Source organism: Macrobrachium nipponense, chromosome 15 (assembly GCF_015104395.2).
Source record: "Macrobrachium nipponense isolate FS-2020 chromosome 15, ASM1510439v2, whole genome shotgun sequence".
In the NCBI taxonomy this organism is placed as follows: Eukaryota; Metazoa; Arthropoda; class Malacostraca; order Decapoda; family Palaemonidae; genus Macrobrachium; species Macrobrachium nipponense.
This window is the reverse complement of record NC_087208.1, coordinates 56,670,300-56,689,582: the sequence shown is the minus strand read 5'-3', so window position 1 is coordinate 56,689,582 and position 19,283 is coordinate 56,670,300. Positions and strand designations below refer to the sequence as shown.

The window sequence follows — 19,283 nt, the reverse complement described above, 5'->3', positions numbered from 1 at the left end:
GACAAATGACCCATGCAGAACAGGTTGTTGTTGGACAATACCCCTGGGTATCTTGGCAATCTGCATACATGTGATCATGGTGATCTGCCTTCATGTGATTGTGCAGGCACTCAGTGTTTTCATAGTTTGTCCATTGTGTTCTAACCCAGTAATTGATACAATTATCCAGTATTGGCTACAGGTTTGTTCTCCACCCACAGTTGTTGCTGTGTGTTTATATTTTACGGTAGTGTGGGCACTTTCTTCAAAAGCCACTCACCCATAAAGAGAACACCTGATGCAAACATTAACGGTATTAAAAGTTTATTTCAGAAACTGCTTTTTCTCACTTATTTTTCTGTGGTTGGGTTGTAAAGAAACAGAAGTAGTAACGGGTATTCCTTTATTTCAAAAAATATCATAGAAACATCTATAAAATGGATCCTTCAGACATAACGTGTCAGTCATACTGTATTACAAAGCCATTTGGATATGCAGTGCAATGAGTTGGTACTGTCCAGTTCAAGGTGCTTAGCATTATTCTAGACAACTACTTTCCATACAAGTTTATCATGTAAAGAAGCTTAAAAGATTGAATATTACATCAATTTTGTTACAAGCTGTGTCAGAAATGCTGAACAAATTATATCACTAACCACTTGGTGTGTTTTACCTCTATGCTCTGATGTTTAATAATTAATGAAAAGTATGATACACTATACACTATATGACAACAATATCACCAAAAATGCATCTAACTCGTCCATTCTTTCTTGCAGACTTAGTTTAATCCTCACATGCCAATACAACTAAGCAATACTTTCATTATACCTGTTATTTATACATAAATACAACCACTAATGAAGATTAAGGATAATTCCTGTTTGTGTGTAGTAAAGTAAAAAATCAAGAAGAGAGAATAAGAGAAAATGTGCAAGCTAAGAGGAGTGAACATTGACAAAATAAACAAAAAGAGTAAAAACAATAAGGCTTCAGCAATGTGCAACAGCATTGCACATCATAAATAAATACATCAGGTTTGAAATTAGTGTGTTAAAAGGGTTCATAATACTTGCATTCCAGTAAATCTTTGAAAAAAGGCAAAAAAAGACTTTGTATATAGATGAAAGGCTCATGAACAACAAAGTTCAATTTATAAAAATAGAAGTAAGTACTTTACTACTTTACTTTCTCTCTTAAGTCCAACTTCTGACAAACTATTATGTTTCTAATGGGTGGGTTTCTTGAGGTAACTTAAGTTTTGAAAAATCAGCCCAAATCCCAATAGATGAACCTACTTAACAAAGATGTTCTTCAAAAACAGTTCTTTTGCTCAACACAATCTCAATTTATACTGCTATGAACAATATACTATCTGAGAAGCTGTCAGTCAGAATTCTACATCTTTCATATTCAATGGTGTCCTAAAAATAAGAAAAATAAATTTCACTGTGGAGGCTAAAATGTTTTGTAAAATTATATACATTTGTTAAAATCAACATATAATCTGTACTTAGTTAAAACAAGCATAATCACAGGTATGTATGACACACATGAACAGCTATGTACAGTGCATTATTTCAAGATATATGGTAATTTGTGTGTCATGGTTAAACTTCAACTCATGACACCCTACAATTTATATAAACTCATGAGAAGCAGTATTTATGTGTAGGTGATTATCTGGTTAATAAAAATATGAAATTTTATTAACAAAACAAAAGATTAGAAAATATAAAAACAATATATCATCATTTGTATAAACATTACAATGGTTCCTTAATACGTATTTAATGAACGTGTTTGTGATATTACTGTATGATATTGTTGGGTTTTCCAAGAGCCTTTCAAAATAATTCCCCATTTTTCAAGCCAAACTTGGTCAACATGACATTTCTCCCCTGAAAACCTTTTGAAACTGATGTGTATATGGTACACTGAAATAAAAATAATTTAAATACATAAAACAGGTATCACTGCATAGAAAGCCCTAAAGTATCTTACCAAAGAAGACAATATTTTTATTTCAAAAGGGGTTTTCTCATTCATAATGCTTGTAACATGAGAACTCTTTTGCTTTCACTGCTATCAAAAATTGAAGCTTTTTAATAATATATATCTCCAGAGATTTTCTTTTTAAAACCACTTAGAAAGGCAGTAACTTCCTACAGTATTACTTATGTTTCACCCTTGTTGAGTGACTGCTGAAAAGCTTCAATCATCCTTGCTATGAAACTTTTCCTCCACCTTCATTATGAATTTGTACACTTCAAAATCTTTAAAGTTGCTAACACCCAAACTGAATCACTGGCATAGTAGGAAAAACATGTTAACCTCATTGCTTTACTTACTCATGACCAGTGAAGGTTCACTTATTCTTCACTGAACCTCATAAAACTACAGTGGACTTGCAACAATGTATTCACTTTGTGTGGTTTTTGCTTGACATTGCTGGGCACTTGTTCTGAGTGAAATTTTGTAAACAATGTAAATACTGTGCTTTCCACAAACTAAAACATTAACATTTATACCTTTTACAAATTGGTTGAAATGATCAGCTATGGTTACATTTCTCATCCAAAAGTGCTATACCATTAGCAAGTTTTAACTGGACACAGTTTTAGGTTTATGCAATACACAAAGGAATGTAGGTAGTATTCACTGCATTGGTCCACTACATTCTAAGCTAAAAGTGAAAACTTTAAAATTGTTTCACAGGTAAAAGTTGTTATTTTAACAGAAGCCATATGCCAAGTTTAATAAAACAAGTATTAATTGTAAGAACACACACAACCTTGTGAAATATTTTCCATTTCATGTAATGTGAACTAGGTATACTAGTTACTACTTGAATCTCCAGTCATTACAACGCTTATTACATAGTGAACTCTTTTATTAGTGTACGCATATTGTAAGTTAAATATATAACAGTTATGATCTTAAATTTTGCATAATCTTAATACTGTGTTATTTGCTCTGAGAAATTACCAACAAGAAATGGGGAATTAAAAAGGTAAACCAATTTTTCCAAAGGGGATTTTCAATCAAAATTGAAAGCTGGCCTGCCAACTGGAGGGGAAATATAAATCATCATATAAAAATACCTTTAAAAACTTAAATGGTAAAATGGCAAATAGTGAAATGGCACACGAACAGAGAAGATTAAAATAAATATCAGCTTACCTCGTGCATAGTTCAAAGAATATTCCTTTATATGTAGTTTCTTGTTTTCATATACCTTATCTCAATATCACTTCAGCACTATCCACATCTTCACTGGGTATTAGCAATTAGTACATAACATGTCAGTAGTTAAAGTTAACAATGTGCATTTTGAAAGAAATTCTTCACCAGTGGTTTAAAATCGTATTGGTCAATGCACTAATTTACAGCAAACTTTTGTTGCTGGTAGAAATACACTTTTACAAATAAATTTCTGTTTCCTTAGCATTTAATTTTGTTATTAATTAACATTGTGCTTTATTAAGTATCTGCCAATTATTGTAATTTTGCTTCTAGCCATGCAAAAGCAAGATAGGATACATCCTATTCATCAACTCAAGGTATTCCATCTCAAGGACCTTAAAATTTGGAATCCATTGTTAAGAGAAAGACAAGACTGCTATGATACTGAACATAGTGTAGATGAACAGCAAATATCTGTAAATGTGCTACAGCATATGAAAAAAGAACTACCTTTAAAAAAATCATGTGTACTGTAAAATTAAATGAGGTAATAAATATGAGAGAAACATCCTTTTATATACACATAAAACAATTAATTCACCGACTCAATAAATTCACATCCAAAACTTTGAAGTTCTAAAGAGGAACTTTTTCAGTCTCAAATTTTAAGTAACTATGTGAAACAAAACCTTTACACAGAGCAACACCATGAAATACAAATTAAGTGTCAAAGAACATTTCTAAAAGGCAACAAGAAGCACCAATACCCAGTATTCTGCCAGTTGACAATTTGCAAATGCAAAGAGGTGGGGCATTCTGGTCCACATACAACCATATTCTCAAGAGAATTTTGTTGAGAAATTCTGAGCATTCCAGCAGGGTCTTGCAAACAAAAATACCATAGTTTATAATTGGTAACATCTTCCCAATGCCACTCCAAGCCTTTCACTGTTGCCTTAGACTAAGTACAAAGAAATGATGCACTCTTAGGAAAAGGAATTTCCATTATTTCAGCGTTTCAAGGATAATAATCAAACTAGGAAAGGCAAACAATGAAAGGTTGTAGTTAGATATCTTATTTTAGTGGTGATGAAGACTTAATTCCTTATATCACAGAGAGATACTTACTTGAAACATTTTGGAGAATTATAGCTACTGTGAAACATTTTGGAGTATTGTAGCTACTGAAAAGGAAACCTGCATTATACCTCCCATGAAGACTTGTTTACGATAAAATAATTGAGATTGTGAATAAGCTACTGCAATATACCAAAAACTAATTATACCTAGGTTTTATGTGAAAAAATTTGTTTTTTATAAACATCGAAAACTAACTATGTATTTTAATGCAAAATATTTAAATAAAATTTTTATTTTTATTTAACCAAGATTTGGTGTTCTGTAACAAAGATTCTGCTATAAATTACATTTTTTATTTACAAGCAGCAAAAGGACAATTTAGGTTTGACTAAAACTAACCATTTAAAAAATAATAAAAGTTATTATTAAAAACCAATACTGTGCTAACAGAGTAAGCACTAAAATAAAAAACAAGAGATTCTTACATGGACACAACTTGGTGCCTTAAAACTTATAAATGTAATTTTAATCTCTTTTTACAGAAAGTACATATTTTAAACAAATTCCTTTTGTATAAGTGAGGTTACTGGAACTTAACACAAAATTAAAAATAGCCTGAAATCCTAGATTTTAATGGTACACTGTTACCCTGTTCATTATTTACCCAATGTACAATTATCTTTTAGGGATTATTCTATGAAGAGTATGTTTTTAGGGTTTAAAAGCTAGTTCTCAGAAGTAAGGCTATTAATCTTCCTGTGTATGTTTAAAGTAAATATCTCTATACAATACAGTAATACTTATCCGAAAGAACCTCATCTGAACATCAATGTGGCAATATAAATATATATTTCTCTTACTCAAAATTCCTCCCTAAAATGGTGTTAATAGACAACGGGTGTAAAAATAGCTATACGTACCGTCTCTCCTTCCATTTTTTCTAACACTAGTGAATACAAAACTCCAGCGTGTAACCTTTCTCTAGTAATACTATGTCAACTAATAAAAATGGCTTTTTGAAGTTGGAAAGAGCCAGGTTTTTTTTTTCCGTGTATATCTTGATATGCAATGGGTTTCCATAAATTGTTAAGTAATATCATTTAGTGTTTCTACAACAACTATTACTGGGAACTAACTTGATGCAATATGAAATGACATCATTAACTACTATCTCTAATATTATTAACAGTGCAGGTTATGAACAGACTTTGAGAATGTGCAAAGCCCAACATGCAGAGAGCAAACGGGGCCTGAAGACAAGAATATAGTAGTAGTACTCTAAAACACTGAATGTGCTATCTGCTAAGCCACTGACAATGGCATCTTTAAATGTCTTGAAATAATGGGTTACTTGTTTTCTATTCACAGTCACTCTTCAGCTACAGTGAAAATTACGGGCACTAAAAGAAAAAAAAAAAAACTTGTTTTGGCTGCATCCAGCAAGGATTCCAAAAACTGAAATTTTCAACTTTCTTTTATAATATATTTTTACATAAAGGAATAAAATCCAAACTGAATACAGTCTAAACAAGTATTAAACATAAAAATTAGCATGAAACATTAAAATCTGACTTACTCGGCAACAATTATACTAAACTTGCAGAATTACAGAAGAAAATAATTATCACAACATTACACAGCATCCATCCATGATGGCTTTGTAGTTTTCTTAGATAACCAGAAGCCCTTAGCTGCCATAATTCCTTTTGAATACTCATGCCGCCGATCAATGAACTTTCGAACTTCAGAAACGAGAAGTACAGTTGACGTTAAGCAAACTAAGTAAAGCCAGTCTGCTATGTGTAATGCTTCCGTTTGAAACACCCATTGAAGGAATGGCAAATACACAACACACATCAAGCAACCAATGGTGGCTGTGAGAGCTACAAATAGGTACCAGTTGGTTGTCAGACCAATCTCCAACACAGATTTTGAATCTGAACGGCATGACATGGCATTAAACATGTCATACATCACAAAACATGCAAAAGTCATGGTTGTATCTCGAGCTGTTACAACCCCATCACTCATTTCAGATCTGTGGAAAGGAGACAAAATGTATAAAACTTCATGTCAGATGCTGAATTCATTTTATTTCTCATTATACTACAGCTTCAATTGTACGTTACAAAACATTTATAACCAATAACTGAAATTCCTCGGCTATTTACATATACTGTAGTATTGAATTTCCGTGTTTTGGTAAAAACTTGACGGTTACGTTTAACTTGAAAATGTTAGTTGACAATAAATATAAAGACTAATTATAGTACCACACTTCACCTAAAAAAATCTTTATGAGGCATCTAGTTAAAAATTCAGAGCAATCAAGAAATTTTTTTCTTTGTAAATTATTGATAGTTGCATAGTTGCCTATAACCTTTTCATAGATGACCCCTACATAACTGTGGTAACACATGGAAAAAAAATTAAGTGCTAAAAATGTTATGTTATAATACAATTAAGTTTGTTCATACTTACCTGCAGATATATATATAGCTGTATTTTCTGAAGTCCGACAGAATTTCAAAACTCGCGGCACACGCAGTGGGCGGCCAGGTGGTAGTACCCATTCCCGCCGCTGGGAGGCGGATATCAGGAACCATTCCCATTTTCTATTCATATTTTATTAATGCCCCTGTCTCCTGAGGGGAGGAGGGTGGGCACTTTAATTATATATATCTGCCAGGTAAGTATGAACAAACTTAATTGTATTATAACAATAACATTTTGTTCATGCCACTTACCTGACAGATATATATATAGCTGAATCCCACCTTCGGATGGTGGGAAGAGACAGAATAGGATTTATAGGAAACTTAAATTAAGTAGATGATGTATATCTTGGTTCCTCACCTGTTGGCAAAGTAGACTCTGTGATTACTGTCACTTAAGCCTGCTTTTGCTTAATCAGAGTTGCCAGCCAGGTGAAGACCTGTAGTGCTGGTGCGCTCTGGATGATCTGTCAACGGGGACGTGACCTCAACGTGACAAGACCATCGAGCCATACATATGAGGGCAACGAAGCAACTGACCACCACCTGACCAACTATCCAAAGACCCCTTGAAAAACTAAACTAAGGGATGGGAGATCTTCACACAAGACTCACCACAACCTAAAAACACAACAATAAAAACTAACCTAAACCTAACTAAGGGATAGGGAAAGAGCTACCTCCAGCCCCCAAGACTGTGTCTGCAGAAACGTATGGCCCAAGAGAATTACAGTCGTCATAAATCGTTCTCACATCCCTTAGGTAATGTGAGGCGAAGACAGAGTTGCTCCTCCAAAAGGTGCCATCAAGAATGTCCTTGATTGACATATTCTTTTGGAAGGCAAGAGAGGTAGCGACAGCTCTAACTTCGTGAGCTTTCACTCGTAAGAGGCTCAAATCAGTCTTCTGGCAAGATGAACGAGCCTCTTTAATGACGTCCCTCAGAAAGAAAGCAACCGCATTCCTAGATAAAGGTAACTCTGGTCTCTTCACAGAGCACCAGAGATTACCTGAGGGACCTCTTACCTCTTTTGTTCTTATTGCACATAGAACTTGAGAGCCCTGACAGGGCACAGGGCTCTCTCTGGTTCTTGGCCCACCAGACTTGACATACCCTTGATCTCGAAGCTTTTCGGCCAAGGGTTAGAAGGATTTTCATTCTTTGCCAAGAAAGTTGGGCTCAAAGAGCAGACAACGTTGTCTCCTTTGAATCCCACTAGATTACTAAAAGCTTGTATTTCACTAACTCTCTTAGCCGTCGCCAGAGAAGTTAGGAAAAGAGCCTTCCTTGTCAAGTTTCGAAGAGATGCTGCTTGAAGAGGTTCAAAAGGACTCGACATTAAGAACCTAAGAACCACGTCAAGATTCCATGAAGGCGGTCTCGTTTGGGGAATCTTCGAAGTCTCAAAAGATTTTAAGAGATCATGAATGTCTTTGTTGTCAGAAAGGTCCAGGCCTCTGTGCCTAAAAACCGCTGACAACATGCTTTTATATCCCTTGATGGTAGGGATTGCTAATTTCTGAATCTGCACATTCCTGAGAAAGAGCAGAAAATCGGCTATCTTGGTTCAGAGAAAATCAGTCGTGAAGAGGAAACTCCCTCCTTTTTACACCATGCCCTGAAGGAAGCCCACTTCGATTGGTATACAGCTCTTGTAGATGCACGTCTTGCATTTGCGATTGCTCTCGCAGCTGCTTTCGAAAAACCACTCGCTCTGGCCAACTTTTCGATAGTCTGAACGCAGTCAGACCCAGAGCGGAGAGGTTTTGGTGATACCTTTCGAAGTGAGGCTGTTTGAGTAGATCTTTCCTCCAGGGCAACGTCCTTGGAAAGTCTACAAGGAAAGACATGACCTCTGTGAACCATTCTCTCGCTGGCCACATCGGGGCGATAAGGGTCAACCTCGTCCCTTCTGAAGCCGCAAACTTCCTCATGACTTCCCTTATGATCTTGAATGGCAGGAAGGCGTACAGATCTAGGCCCGTCCAATTCCATAGCAACGCGTCCACAGCGATTGCTTCTGTATCTAGGACCGGGAAACAATACATAGGAAGCCTCTTGGTCCTCGACGTCGCGAATAAGTCGACCAGAGGACGTCCCCACAACCTCCAAAGGTCTCGACACACGTCTTTGTTTAAGGTCCATTCCGTCGGTAGGATTTGTTCCCGACGACTGAGAAGGTCGGCCCTGACGTTTTGCACTCCTGCAATGAACCTCGTCAGGATCGTAACCTTTCTTCTTTTCGCCCACAGCAGAATCTCCTTCGCCAGGTGAAACAAAGTCCTGGAGTGTGTTCCTCCCTGATTCTTCAAATAAGCGAGTGCTGTGGTATTGTCGGAGTTTACTTGAACGATCTTGTTCGTCAAACTCCCTTCGAAGAACTGCAGAGACAGAAAGATTGCTGCTAGCTCTTTGACATTTATGTGCCAGGCTACCTGTTCCCCTCTCCAGGAGCCTGACACTTCCTCCCCTCCTAGTGTTGCTCCCCAGCCCGCGATGGAAGCGTCTGAGAAGAACACTAGGTCGGAGCTCAGAAGACTTAGGGACAAGCCCTCCTGTAGTTTCTGTGGGTCGAACCACCATCTTAGATGGCTCTTTATTGGATGCGATATTCTCAAGATCGCATTGAGATCGTCCTTGACCTTCCATTCGTCCGCAAGGAAAAACTGGAGAGGCCTGAGGTGCAGTCTTCCCAGGGAAACAAACCTTTCTAGCGATGAAATGGTGCCCAGCAGACTTATCCATTCCCTCGCCGAGCAAGTTTCTCTCCCTAAGAAGGCCGAGATCTTCTCTAATCCTAGCCGCTGACATTCCTGGGACGGAAACGCTCGAAAAGCCACTGAATCCATCTGAATCCCCAGATACACGATGGACTGTGTCGGGGTCAGATGCGACTTTTCGAGGTGACAAGAAGTCCCCAGGGACTTCGCTAGGGCTAACTGTGAACTGCAAGTCCTTCAGACACTTCTCTCTCGACGAAGCTCTGATAAGCCAGTCGTCGAGGTAAAGGGAAACTCTTATCCCTGAAGTGTGTAGCCACCTCGCCACATTTTTCATGACTACGGTGAACACCATTGGAGCCGTGGTCAGGCCGAAACAAAGAGCTCTGAACTGCCACACTTTTTTGCCCAAGACGAATCTTAGGTAATTTCTTGAAAGAGGGTGGATCGGGATGTGGAAGTACGCGTCCTGCAGGTCTAAGGACACCATCCAGTCGCCCGGTCTCAAGGCTCCCAGAACAGAATGAGGCGTCTCCATCGTGAATTTGGTCTTTTCCACGAAAAGATTGAGCCTGCTTACATCTAGGACTGGACGCCAACCTGACGACTGCTTTGGTACTAGGAAAATCCTGTTGTAAAAGCCTGGAGACCCCAGGTCCGCGACTTGTTCCACCACTCTTTTTTCGATCATTTGTTGTAGAAGATTGAATAAAACTTGTTTCTTTTCTCCCTGATAGGATGGAGAAAGGTCTCTGGGAGTCGTAGAAAGAGGAGGAAGATCTAAAAAGGGGATCTTGTACCCCTGCTCCACGATCTTGAGGACCAAGGGTCCCGTGTCTCTCTCTCTCCATGCTCCCGCAAAGAACTTCAGTCTGGCTCCGACTGGTGTCTGAAGGAACATGCGTCTCACTTGGATGGCTTTGGTTTGAAAGAAGCTCTTCCTCTTGCAAGCCCTCTCCCCTCGAGGAGCTGCTCTCGAGGGAGGAGCCCCACGAAAGGGCTTAACCTTCTTCGGTTGGCGGTCGTACAAAAGTTTGAATTTTGGCCTAGCCTAACTCCTTTCTTTCTCTGTAAAAATGAATAATCTACCCACCTGTACGCTTTCTCCAACTCCAGTACACTCCAGAAATCACCTTAAAACACCAGCACCACAAGACTTACGACCCAAAAAACAACTCCTACCAGACAGAGAGCTCTCCCCTACCAACCACACACCACCAACACGTGCTTTCTACTGCCCCGTGCTATTGTTTACATCCTGCCGACGCCGCCGCCATCTTGTCTATGACGTCACAGCCTATGACGTCACAACACAACTTAAATACATCAACAGACACCTTCTAGAATCTACCACTGTTGTCTATATATAGGACACCCACCATATTTCAACAATGCATAAAATACCCATAACAATTATACAATATATAATCACACTTATCTATACCCATCCCAACAATTATACAATATATAATCACACTTATCTCTTTCCTCCCTCCCCTCCGACTGTTTCCTAACCTAGTATTCCCCTCTTAATTTCCTTCGTCCTCCAACTCTTTACCCTCTACATAATTTCTTAATACCATTCCCCTGAAACTCCTGCTTTAGTGCAAAAATCATCTACGTGTGTACACAAATGCCTTCCAATTTATTGTTCTTTTTCCAAAAGAATATATTAGGTTCTAGTCTATTCTCTCACCTTGAAGCTCCTTCACTACTTTCACCACTTTACATACCATGCTTTTGCTGCATCCTTGAGCCCATAGACTGTTTTCTTCAACTTCCATAATCCCCTCCAACCATCTTCCCTTGGTGGCTTCAAGTACACTTCTCTTTGTATCTCGTCACCTTGTAAATATGAAATTTTCATTATTAAAATGAAGTTTTATTGTATACTTACCGAACAATTATAGAGCCGTGATTTCCACGAGCGGCAGGATACTAAATTCAAATTTAGCGCGTCGGCGTCAGCCAACACTGGTGGTGATGACGTCATCTCCCTCCACTCGCGGGAGAACCAGGTACAACTGCCCAGGTGAATCCAATTCTTTCTGCCCGTCCTCCCACCTAAGGGGAGGAGGGTGGGTATAATCATAATTGCGGTAAGTATACAATAAAACTTCATTTTAATAATGAAAATTTCATTTTTATTGTAGTGTCTTACCGAACAATTATAGAGCTGATTACACATTTATGGGAAGGTGGGATTCAGTGGACACTAGTATTTTTAAATGGTTACATTTATTGCAATACCAGTAAACACTCAAGGTGTCTGTTGTACCTTACCTTGTAAGAGAGCTACAGCAGACTGTTACTGCCTCTGGTCGGTGCTCTTCTTACTATTGTAGAGGAATTGGAATTTGACCAAAGTTAGCCTCTACAGGAGTGGAATCCTTCCGTAGTTCAAGCGAGTCAAGGCTGACTGACGGAGGATAGTAACAACAAAGATTGCCCTTGCCCTGGGTCTAAGACCAGAAATTCAATCATACAAAACATTTGTCACCAACACCAGATTTAAAAACATATATACCCAACCATTGTAAAATCTGACCTAACAGACTGGTGAGTATCCCAGGTACTCAGTACCCCCAGCTTCCCTTGAACTCGACAACCTATTCAAGGTGAAAAGTTAGCATAGAGGTGACGACCCCTGTGCCGTTTCTCCCAACACCATGCCAGAAACCGCCACCGGACCTAACGTTTTACAATTCTCGAAAACCGTTTCTATCTCTTTGAGATAATGACTCGCAAAAACCGAATTCGATCTCCAGAACGTGCTCTGAAGAATCGAAGCTAAAGAGTAAATTCTTTCTGAATGCTAAAGAAGTTGCCACTGCTAACCTCGTGAGCTTTAACTCTCAGAACGGAAAGATTGTCGTTCTCGGACTGCGAGTGAGCTTTCCCTGATAAGCTCTCTAATAAAGAACGATATAGCATTCTTAGAAAGAGGACGAGAGGATTTGAACCGAGGTCCAGAGCTTAGAAGATTGTCCTCTGATACCCTTAGTGGCAAACAGATACTGCTTAATAGCCCTGACTGGACATAAGAGCCTTTCTTCCTCCTCATGTCCAACCAAATCAGATAAGTTCCTTACCACAAAACTCCTCGGCCAAGGATTAGAAGATTCTCATTTTTTGGCTAGAAAGGTCAAAGATACCGAAAATACAGCATTGCCTTGAGAGAAACCGACTCTTTTGTCTATAGCGTGCAATTCGCTGACACGCTTAGCAGAAGCTAGTGCAATAAGAAAGAGTGCCTTCTTAGTCAAGTTCCTGAGTGAAGCCGACTTCAAAGGCTCAAACGGTGGCCCCATGAGGAACTTAAGCACCACATCTAAGTTCCAAGCCACTGTATCTTGCGGGAGCTAGTGGTTTCGAAAGACCTAATGAGGTCCGACAGATCTGAATTGGAGGAAATATCCAAACCTCGATGTCGAAAAACCGAAGAGAGCATGGCTCTATATCCTCTGATCGTCGAAGGAGCCAGTTTCTTAGAGTTCCTAAGAAATAGAAGAAAATCTGCTATTTCTGTTAAAGAGGTCGCAGAAGTAGAGACTTTAGCACTTCTACACCACTCTCTGAAGATTCTCCACTTCCCTTGATAGAGTTTGTTAGAAGACTCTCTCCTACAACGAGCGATAGCTTCTGCAGCTCTTCTTGAAAATCCTTTCGCTCTGACAAGCTTCGGACAGTCTGAACCCTGTCAGAGCTAGAGCGGACAAGTTTTGGTGGAACCTCTTGAAGTGAGGTTGTTTGAGAAGCCACTTCTCTGGAGGAAGAAGTCTGGGGAAGTCTACTAACAACTGGAGAAGGTCCGGGAACCACTCTTTCCTGGGCCAAAAGGGAGCGATTAACGTTAGCGTTACATTGCTGTGCGACATGAACTTGTTCAGCACCTCTCTTATTAGACCGAACGGAGGGAATGCATAAGCTTCCAGACCCGACCAATCAACAGCATTGCGTCCACCGACCAAGCTAGAGGATCTGGGACTGGAGAACAAAAGAGAGGAAGACGTTGTTCCTCGATGTCGCGAACAGGTCTATTGACGGTCGTCCCCAAAGGCGCCAAAGTTTCTGACAAATCTTGTTGTCCAAAGTCCACTCCAGAGGTAAAACACTGCTGTTGACGACTTAACTCGTCGCCCAGGACGTTCATCTTTCCGGAACAAATCTCGGGACTAGCTGAACCTTCGCTTCGTTTGACCACAGGAGGAGATCCTTGGCTACTTCGTACAGAGAGAAAGACTGAAGTCCCCCCTGTTTGCCGCACGTACTAGAGAGCCGTGGAGTTGTCGGAATGCACTGCCACTACTCGGCCTCTACTAAGCTCCGAAACTGTCTGAGCCCTAAGAAAATTGCTAACAGTTCCTTTACATTTATGTGGAACTTCTTCTCCTTCTCCGACCAAGCTCCTGAAGTCCGTTGATTTCCCAGTAGGCTCCCCAACCTGTGTCCGATGCGTCGGAAAAGAACTGTAGGTTCGGGAGGATGGGTCGTAAATCTAACCCTTCTTCCAACCTTGCTCGAGAGAGCCACCACCTTAGGTCCTCTTTTATTTGATCTGTGACAGGAAAGGTAATCGAGTCTGGTTGTGTCTTCCTGCACCAAGAGGCTCTCAGGAAAAACTGCAGAGGTCTCATGTGCAGTCTTCCCACGTCACAAATTTTCTCCACTGACGTCAATTTGCCCAGGGAGCCTCATCCACTGATTGGCAGAACTTACCTTTTTGTCCCAAGAACTCCTGAACTGTCTCCAGACAGCCTTGAACCCTCTTCGGGACAGAAAAGCCCGAAAACTTGAGCATTCAGAATCATCCCCAAATAAAGGATGCTCTGAGATGGGAACCAACTGGGACTTCTGTTTGTTGACCAGAATTCCTAACTTTCTGGCAAGATCCAGAGTTGTTCCAAGGTCCTTCATGCACCGACCTCTCTGATTCCGACCGGAGAAGCCAATCGTCCAGATAGAGGGAGATCATTACTCCTAATATGTGTAGCCAGCTTCCTATCGGGGATAGAACCCTGGTGAAAACAACTTGAGGAGCGGTCGCTAGTCCGAAGCAAAGCGCCCGAAACTGAAACACCTTGCCTTCGAACATGAACCTCAGGTACTTCGAGATTCGCGATGTATCGGAATGTGAAAATAAGCGTCTTGCATGTCCAGAGAGACCATCCAATCCCCCTGTCTGATGGACTCCAGAACCGACCGAGTGGTCTCCATATGAAATTTTGTTTTCTGGACATGCAAGTTCATGGGCGCTCACATCCAAAACCGGCCTCCAGCCCCCTGATGACTTGGGAACTACAAAAAGGAGATTGTAGCCTGGAGGAAAATCCCCTTCATCTGTTCTATCGCTTCTTTGAGAACAAGCGCTCCACTTCTGCGGCTAGCGCCAGAAATTTGTCTGAGCCCGGAGAGTATGCCTGGAATGGAATTGGCACAGGTAGAGCGAGGGAGGTGAAACGAGGAATACGATAGCCGAACTTGAGTACTTGCACTACCCAGGCTTCTGCTCCTCTGTTTTCCCATTCCTCCCAAACAGAGCCAGCCTGGCTCCCACTGGTGCATGAAGAACCGAGCTTTCATTTGGAAGGTTTGTTAACCTTGGCCGAGGCCTTAGACTGAGGTCGCAAATTCGATTTCGGCCGAAAGAAGCGCTTGGGTTTTCTCCCTCGAAAAGGCGCTTGGGCAGAGGAGAAACCGAAGGAACAGTCTCCACAGGAGCTTTAGGTCTCTTAGTAGACTGTGCCAGTAAATCCGAAGTAGATTTCTTATCTAGCGCAGACGAAATTGACAACACTACATCGTCTGGAAAAAGGTTATCTTTCACAAAAGGAGCAAACAAGAGAGCAGACTTCTGTTGGGACGTTAACCCTTTTAGAAGCAAAGGAGCACCAAAGTTGCCTTTTCTTAAGGGTACCAAAGGCGATGAGCGAAGCTAACTCACACATCCATCCCTAATGGATTTGTCCGCACAGGACAGAACACCAATCCAATCCTCCGCTAACTCCTGGGAAAGAGAAGGACAGTCTTCGATCTTGGCCGCTAAAGCGCCAATAGTCCATCAAGGAAGCTAAAGACTTCCAAAAGTTTTAAATTGATTCTTTACAACGTGGTCCAACTCAGGCGCTGTAAAGAAAACTTTCGCTGCGGCGAAAGCAGATCTTCTAGAGGAGTCGATTAAACTGGAGAAGGTCTCCCTGGGAGGAGGCAGAAACTCCCAGAGAAGGAGCTTCCCCAGTTACATAAAACCTATACCTCTTACGAAGCAACTTAGAGGGAGGGTAAGCAAAAAGAGCCTCCTAAGTCTCTTTCATAGAAATCCATTTCTCCGTCTCTTTCAACGAATGTCTAACCGCTTTAGATAGAACAAGTTTTGGGAGGAGAGGGTCTGAAGTTTTCCTCCTCATCAAAAAAGTCGAAGTTGGGGAGCGCGGAGCCGCTTTCTCAAAATAATCTGGATAAGATACCAGAAGAAATCTAAGGAGACGTGAATAACACGAGAGGTGATGTGAATCCTCCTCCTCTACTTCTTCTTCATTCTCCGATACCGCCGAAGAAGTAGACGGAACTACAACCGGATCTGAAGGTTTCGAACCACCCTTGGACTCATTCATCCAGTTGGTTAACATCTCTAACTGCTTGCGCAAAGGCGCCAGAGACGAATCAAAAACAGTTAACGTAGGCTTGGAAGAGCCTAAATGTTCAGCAGGAGGCGGAAAAACTACTTGCGCCTCGCTCGGAGCCGCCGAAATTCGAGGCGAAACAGGCGCATCAGGCGTAACAGACGAAAAAGCGCCTAAAGAAACACCCTTAGAACTGCTAGCTACAGCGCTAAAACCACAATCTCTACTAGTAGATGGAGCCGAAAAAGGCACAGATTGAGGCGACGAACGAGCCGCTAACGGTCGAGGCGCAACCCTACTCTCAGGCTCCTTATACCGCTTGACTGGAGGAGGCGAAGAATCGGTGCCTGAACGCCTCTTTAAGGGACGCGAAACGGGCGAATCTCGCCAAGAGCGCCGTGCGACCGGAGACGAATCGCTTGAATCATTTGAAAGGCGTCTGACCGCAACACCTTTCCAACGCTTAACCGAGCCCTGTTGAGGCGCAACAGGCTCAACAAGAGAGGCGCCTGTCTGTGGGCAAATCCCGATCGCTCCCTTGGACTTCCGGTATGTCTTCTCCCCGGTGCGGGGGAGCTGGACAGTGACCTTTGTCCTAGGAGACGTGTCAGGACAGACAGACGCACCCTCAACTACACTCTTACCTGAGGCCGCTTTCTCCAAAAACGTCTTAACTGAATTACCAAGTTGCAAAACCGTTATTCGCTAGTACCGAAATTTCTGATCTAACCTCGATTCCAGACTGGCAATGGTGTCGGAAGAAACTACACGGGAAGCCGGAGAGTGGGATTAGTAGGAGGAATAGGAGGTGTAGTTAAAGGAGACATAACAATTTGAGGAGAAACAGAAGGAACAGATGCATCGCAAGAGTAAGCAGAGCTAAGTCTACTTTCCCTAAGCGCTGCTTTTCTAATTCTGTCTTTAGCTAATTTCTCCGAGTATGAACTAAAAAACTTCCATTGAGAATCAGTCCAATCACTACACTCGTTACATGTTCGATCTGCTGAACAACCTGTCCCCTACACTTAACACATTTAGTGTGAGAATCATACTCTAGCTTGGATAATCTAGTTTTACATCCTGAGATGCAAAACCTAACTCCCGACTGGACTAGAATCCGACATGGCAACGCCTAAATAAAAGCAAAATAACAACAACGCCAAAAAAGAGTACTTCACCAATTCCGAAGATCAAATCCACAAGAAAAAAGCGAAGCAAAGTTATCCAACCGCACCGACCACCGATTTGTTCACCGGACGCCGGCAGGAAAAGAATTGGATTGGATTTCACCTGGGCAGTTGTACCTGGTTCTCCCGCGAGTGGAGGGAGATGCACGTCATCACACCAGTGTTGGCGACGCCGACGCGCTAAATTTGAATTTAGTATCCTGCCGCTCGTGGAAATCCACGGCTCTATAATTGTTCGGTAGACACTACAATAAAAATGCAGTTTTGACATCCAATGTATAACAATTTCCAATTTTTTCACCTTTATTATGGTTAGACAGAATTTTAAAATTTCAGCATTGCATGTGGGTTAGCATCCTTTTCCCACTCAGAACCATTTCTTCTTCAACCCTCTAGCTACCAATCTTTGCTTTACATATCCTTTCCCCTCCTTTTATCTTTTCAGTTACTATCCATCTTGTAGATATAGCTTTTTTGTCCAACATCATTTACCTCCTCATATACCGGTTTATCTCTCCAACTTAGAAGTTCTTTTTCTTTAGCTTCCATTATGCTTCTATTTTCAAATTCCCAGCAACACCTCCTCTTCATCTTCAATTTTTTCTACCTGACTATAATCCCTCAAGTTAACCCACCCTTTGTCACCTGACTGTGAGTTTCGTATATTGTACGAATCAGCCCATGCTTGGCTTGATCTTTTTCCTGCAAGACCAAAATAAAATAGTCCATTCTTCTACTTGTCCTGTATCATTGTTTATAGCCCTAACTCTATTTCCCTTTTTGAATTTTGGTATCTCTTCCATTAACTCGCTTTCTATTGACCCACTTTGCCCGTTATCTTCCACTGTTTCCTCTTCACTCTCTTTCTATAGTCTCTTCTGTGTCTGCATTCCTTCTCTCAACCCATTATCTCCTCTCCTTCCATCCAATCTACTTTTCCCTTCATTTGGGCCATCTGACCTACCTTTCACCCCATGGGATTTATCTATTCTAGCCGATATCTCTTCTGTATCTGGTGATCGTCGTTGAATCCTTGTCACATGTATCCTAGCTACTTCTCTTAAAGAATCCCCATGTTTGACTATTATTGTTTTCCCTCCCCGATACTCCACTACCTGGGAGCAGGTCATCTCCATTCATTTTCATTTTCTCCCTTCTTATAGAATACCTCATCTCCTACCACTGCTTCTTCAAATTTATGTTCTCTGATGTTTTTGTTTAGCGCTATTCTTATTTTATTACAGGACTCATTTTTTTATAAATGCTTCTCTGGCCTTGTGCATTGCATTCAGTGTGTCCCTTACATACCCTCTTCCATCCCTTTTTCTCTGCGTTGCAGGACTAGAACTTTCTTCTCCTATTAGGTTTAGGCAGTGAAGGGTTTTTTTTCCAAATACTAATTGGTTGGGAGAGAACCTCCATTATTCATTAAATAGTTCCTAGCACTCACTACCCATTAGCCCATCAAAGCTAGGGACCAATCTACTTCCTCTTCCTCCATCATCTTCCTTACACTTCCCTTGATCATGCCTACGGTCCTTTTCACATAATCCGTTGCTCCACGGAGATTCTGATGCTGTGGCTAATACTTTAATATTCCATTTTTCTGCCATCCTCCTTACTTTTTCATTTTGAAATTCTCCCCCATTATCTGACATATTTTGGAGGGTGCTCCAAATATAGCAAACCAGCACTCAAAAAGTATCTTTATTATAGTTTTCTGGTTTCTTATCTTTTATCCAACAGGCCTGACAATATCTCGTTGCCATATCCACTATTACCAAGAACTTTCTCTCTTCTATCTCTCCCACATCCATCGCTACGACTTCATTGAACGTTTTACTCCAAGAAAAGCCTACTACCGTTTTTGGCGGGTTTCTTTTGTATTTTTACAAACCTCACAATTTTTAATCAGTTCCGTTAGTACTTTCTTATTTCCTCTTTTTTCTTTTTCGATTAACCCATTACTCCATTGTGCTTCCTCTGTTAGCTTCCATATTTTATCTCCACTT

General features: G+C 40.8%; 1 protein-coding gene across 5 annotated transcripts in view; it reads right to left on the bottom strand.

Moving 5' to 3' along the window:
* Positions 1-368: 368 nt before the first annotated feature.
* Positions 369-19,283, bottom strand: part of LOC135194968 (calcium-transporting ATPase type 2C member 1-like) — a 128,104-nt gene continuing 109,189 nt past the window's right edge. For all 5 annotated transcript variants that reach the window (XM_064221208.1, XM_064221210.1, XM_064221207.1 and 2 more), the window contains one exon: positions 369-6,283. In XM_064221208.1, coding sequence (XP_064077278.1) covers positions 5,878-6,283 — 406 coding nt within the window. In that variant the 3' untranslated portion in view covers positions 369-5,877. The remainder of the gene's footprint in view (positions 6,284-19,283) is intronic.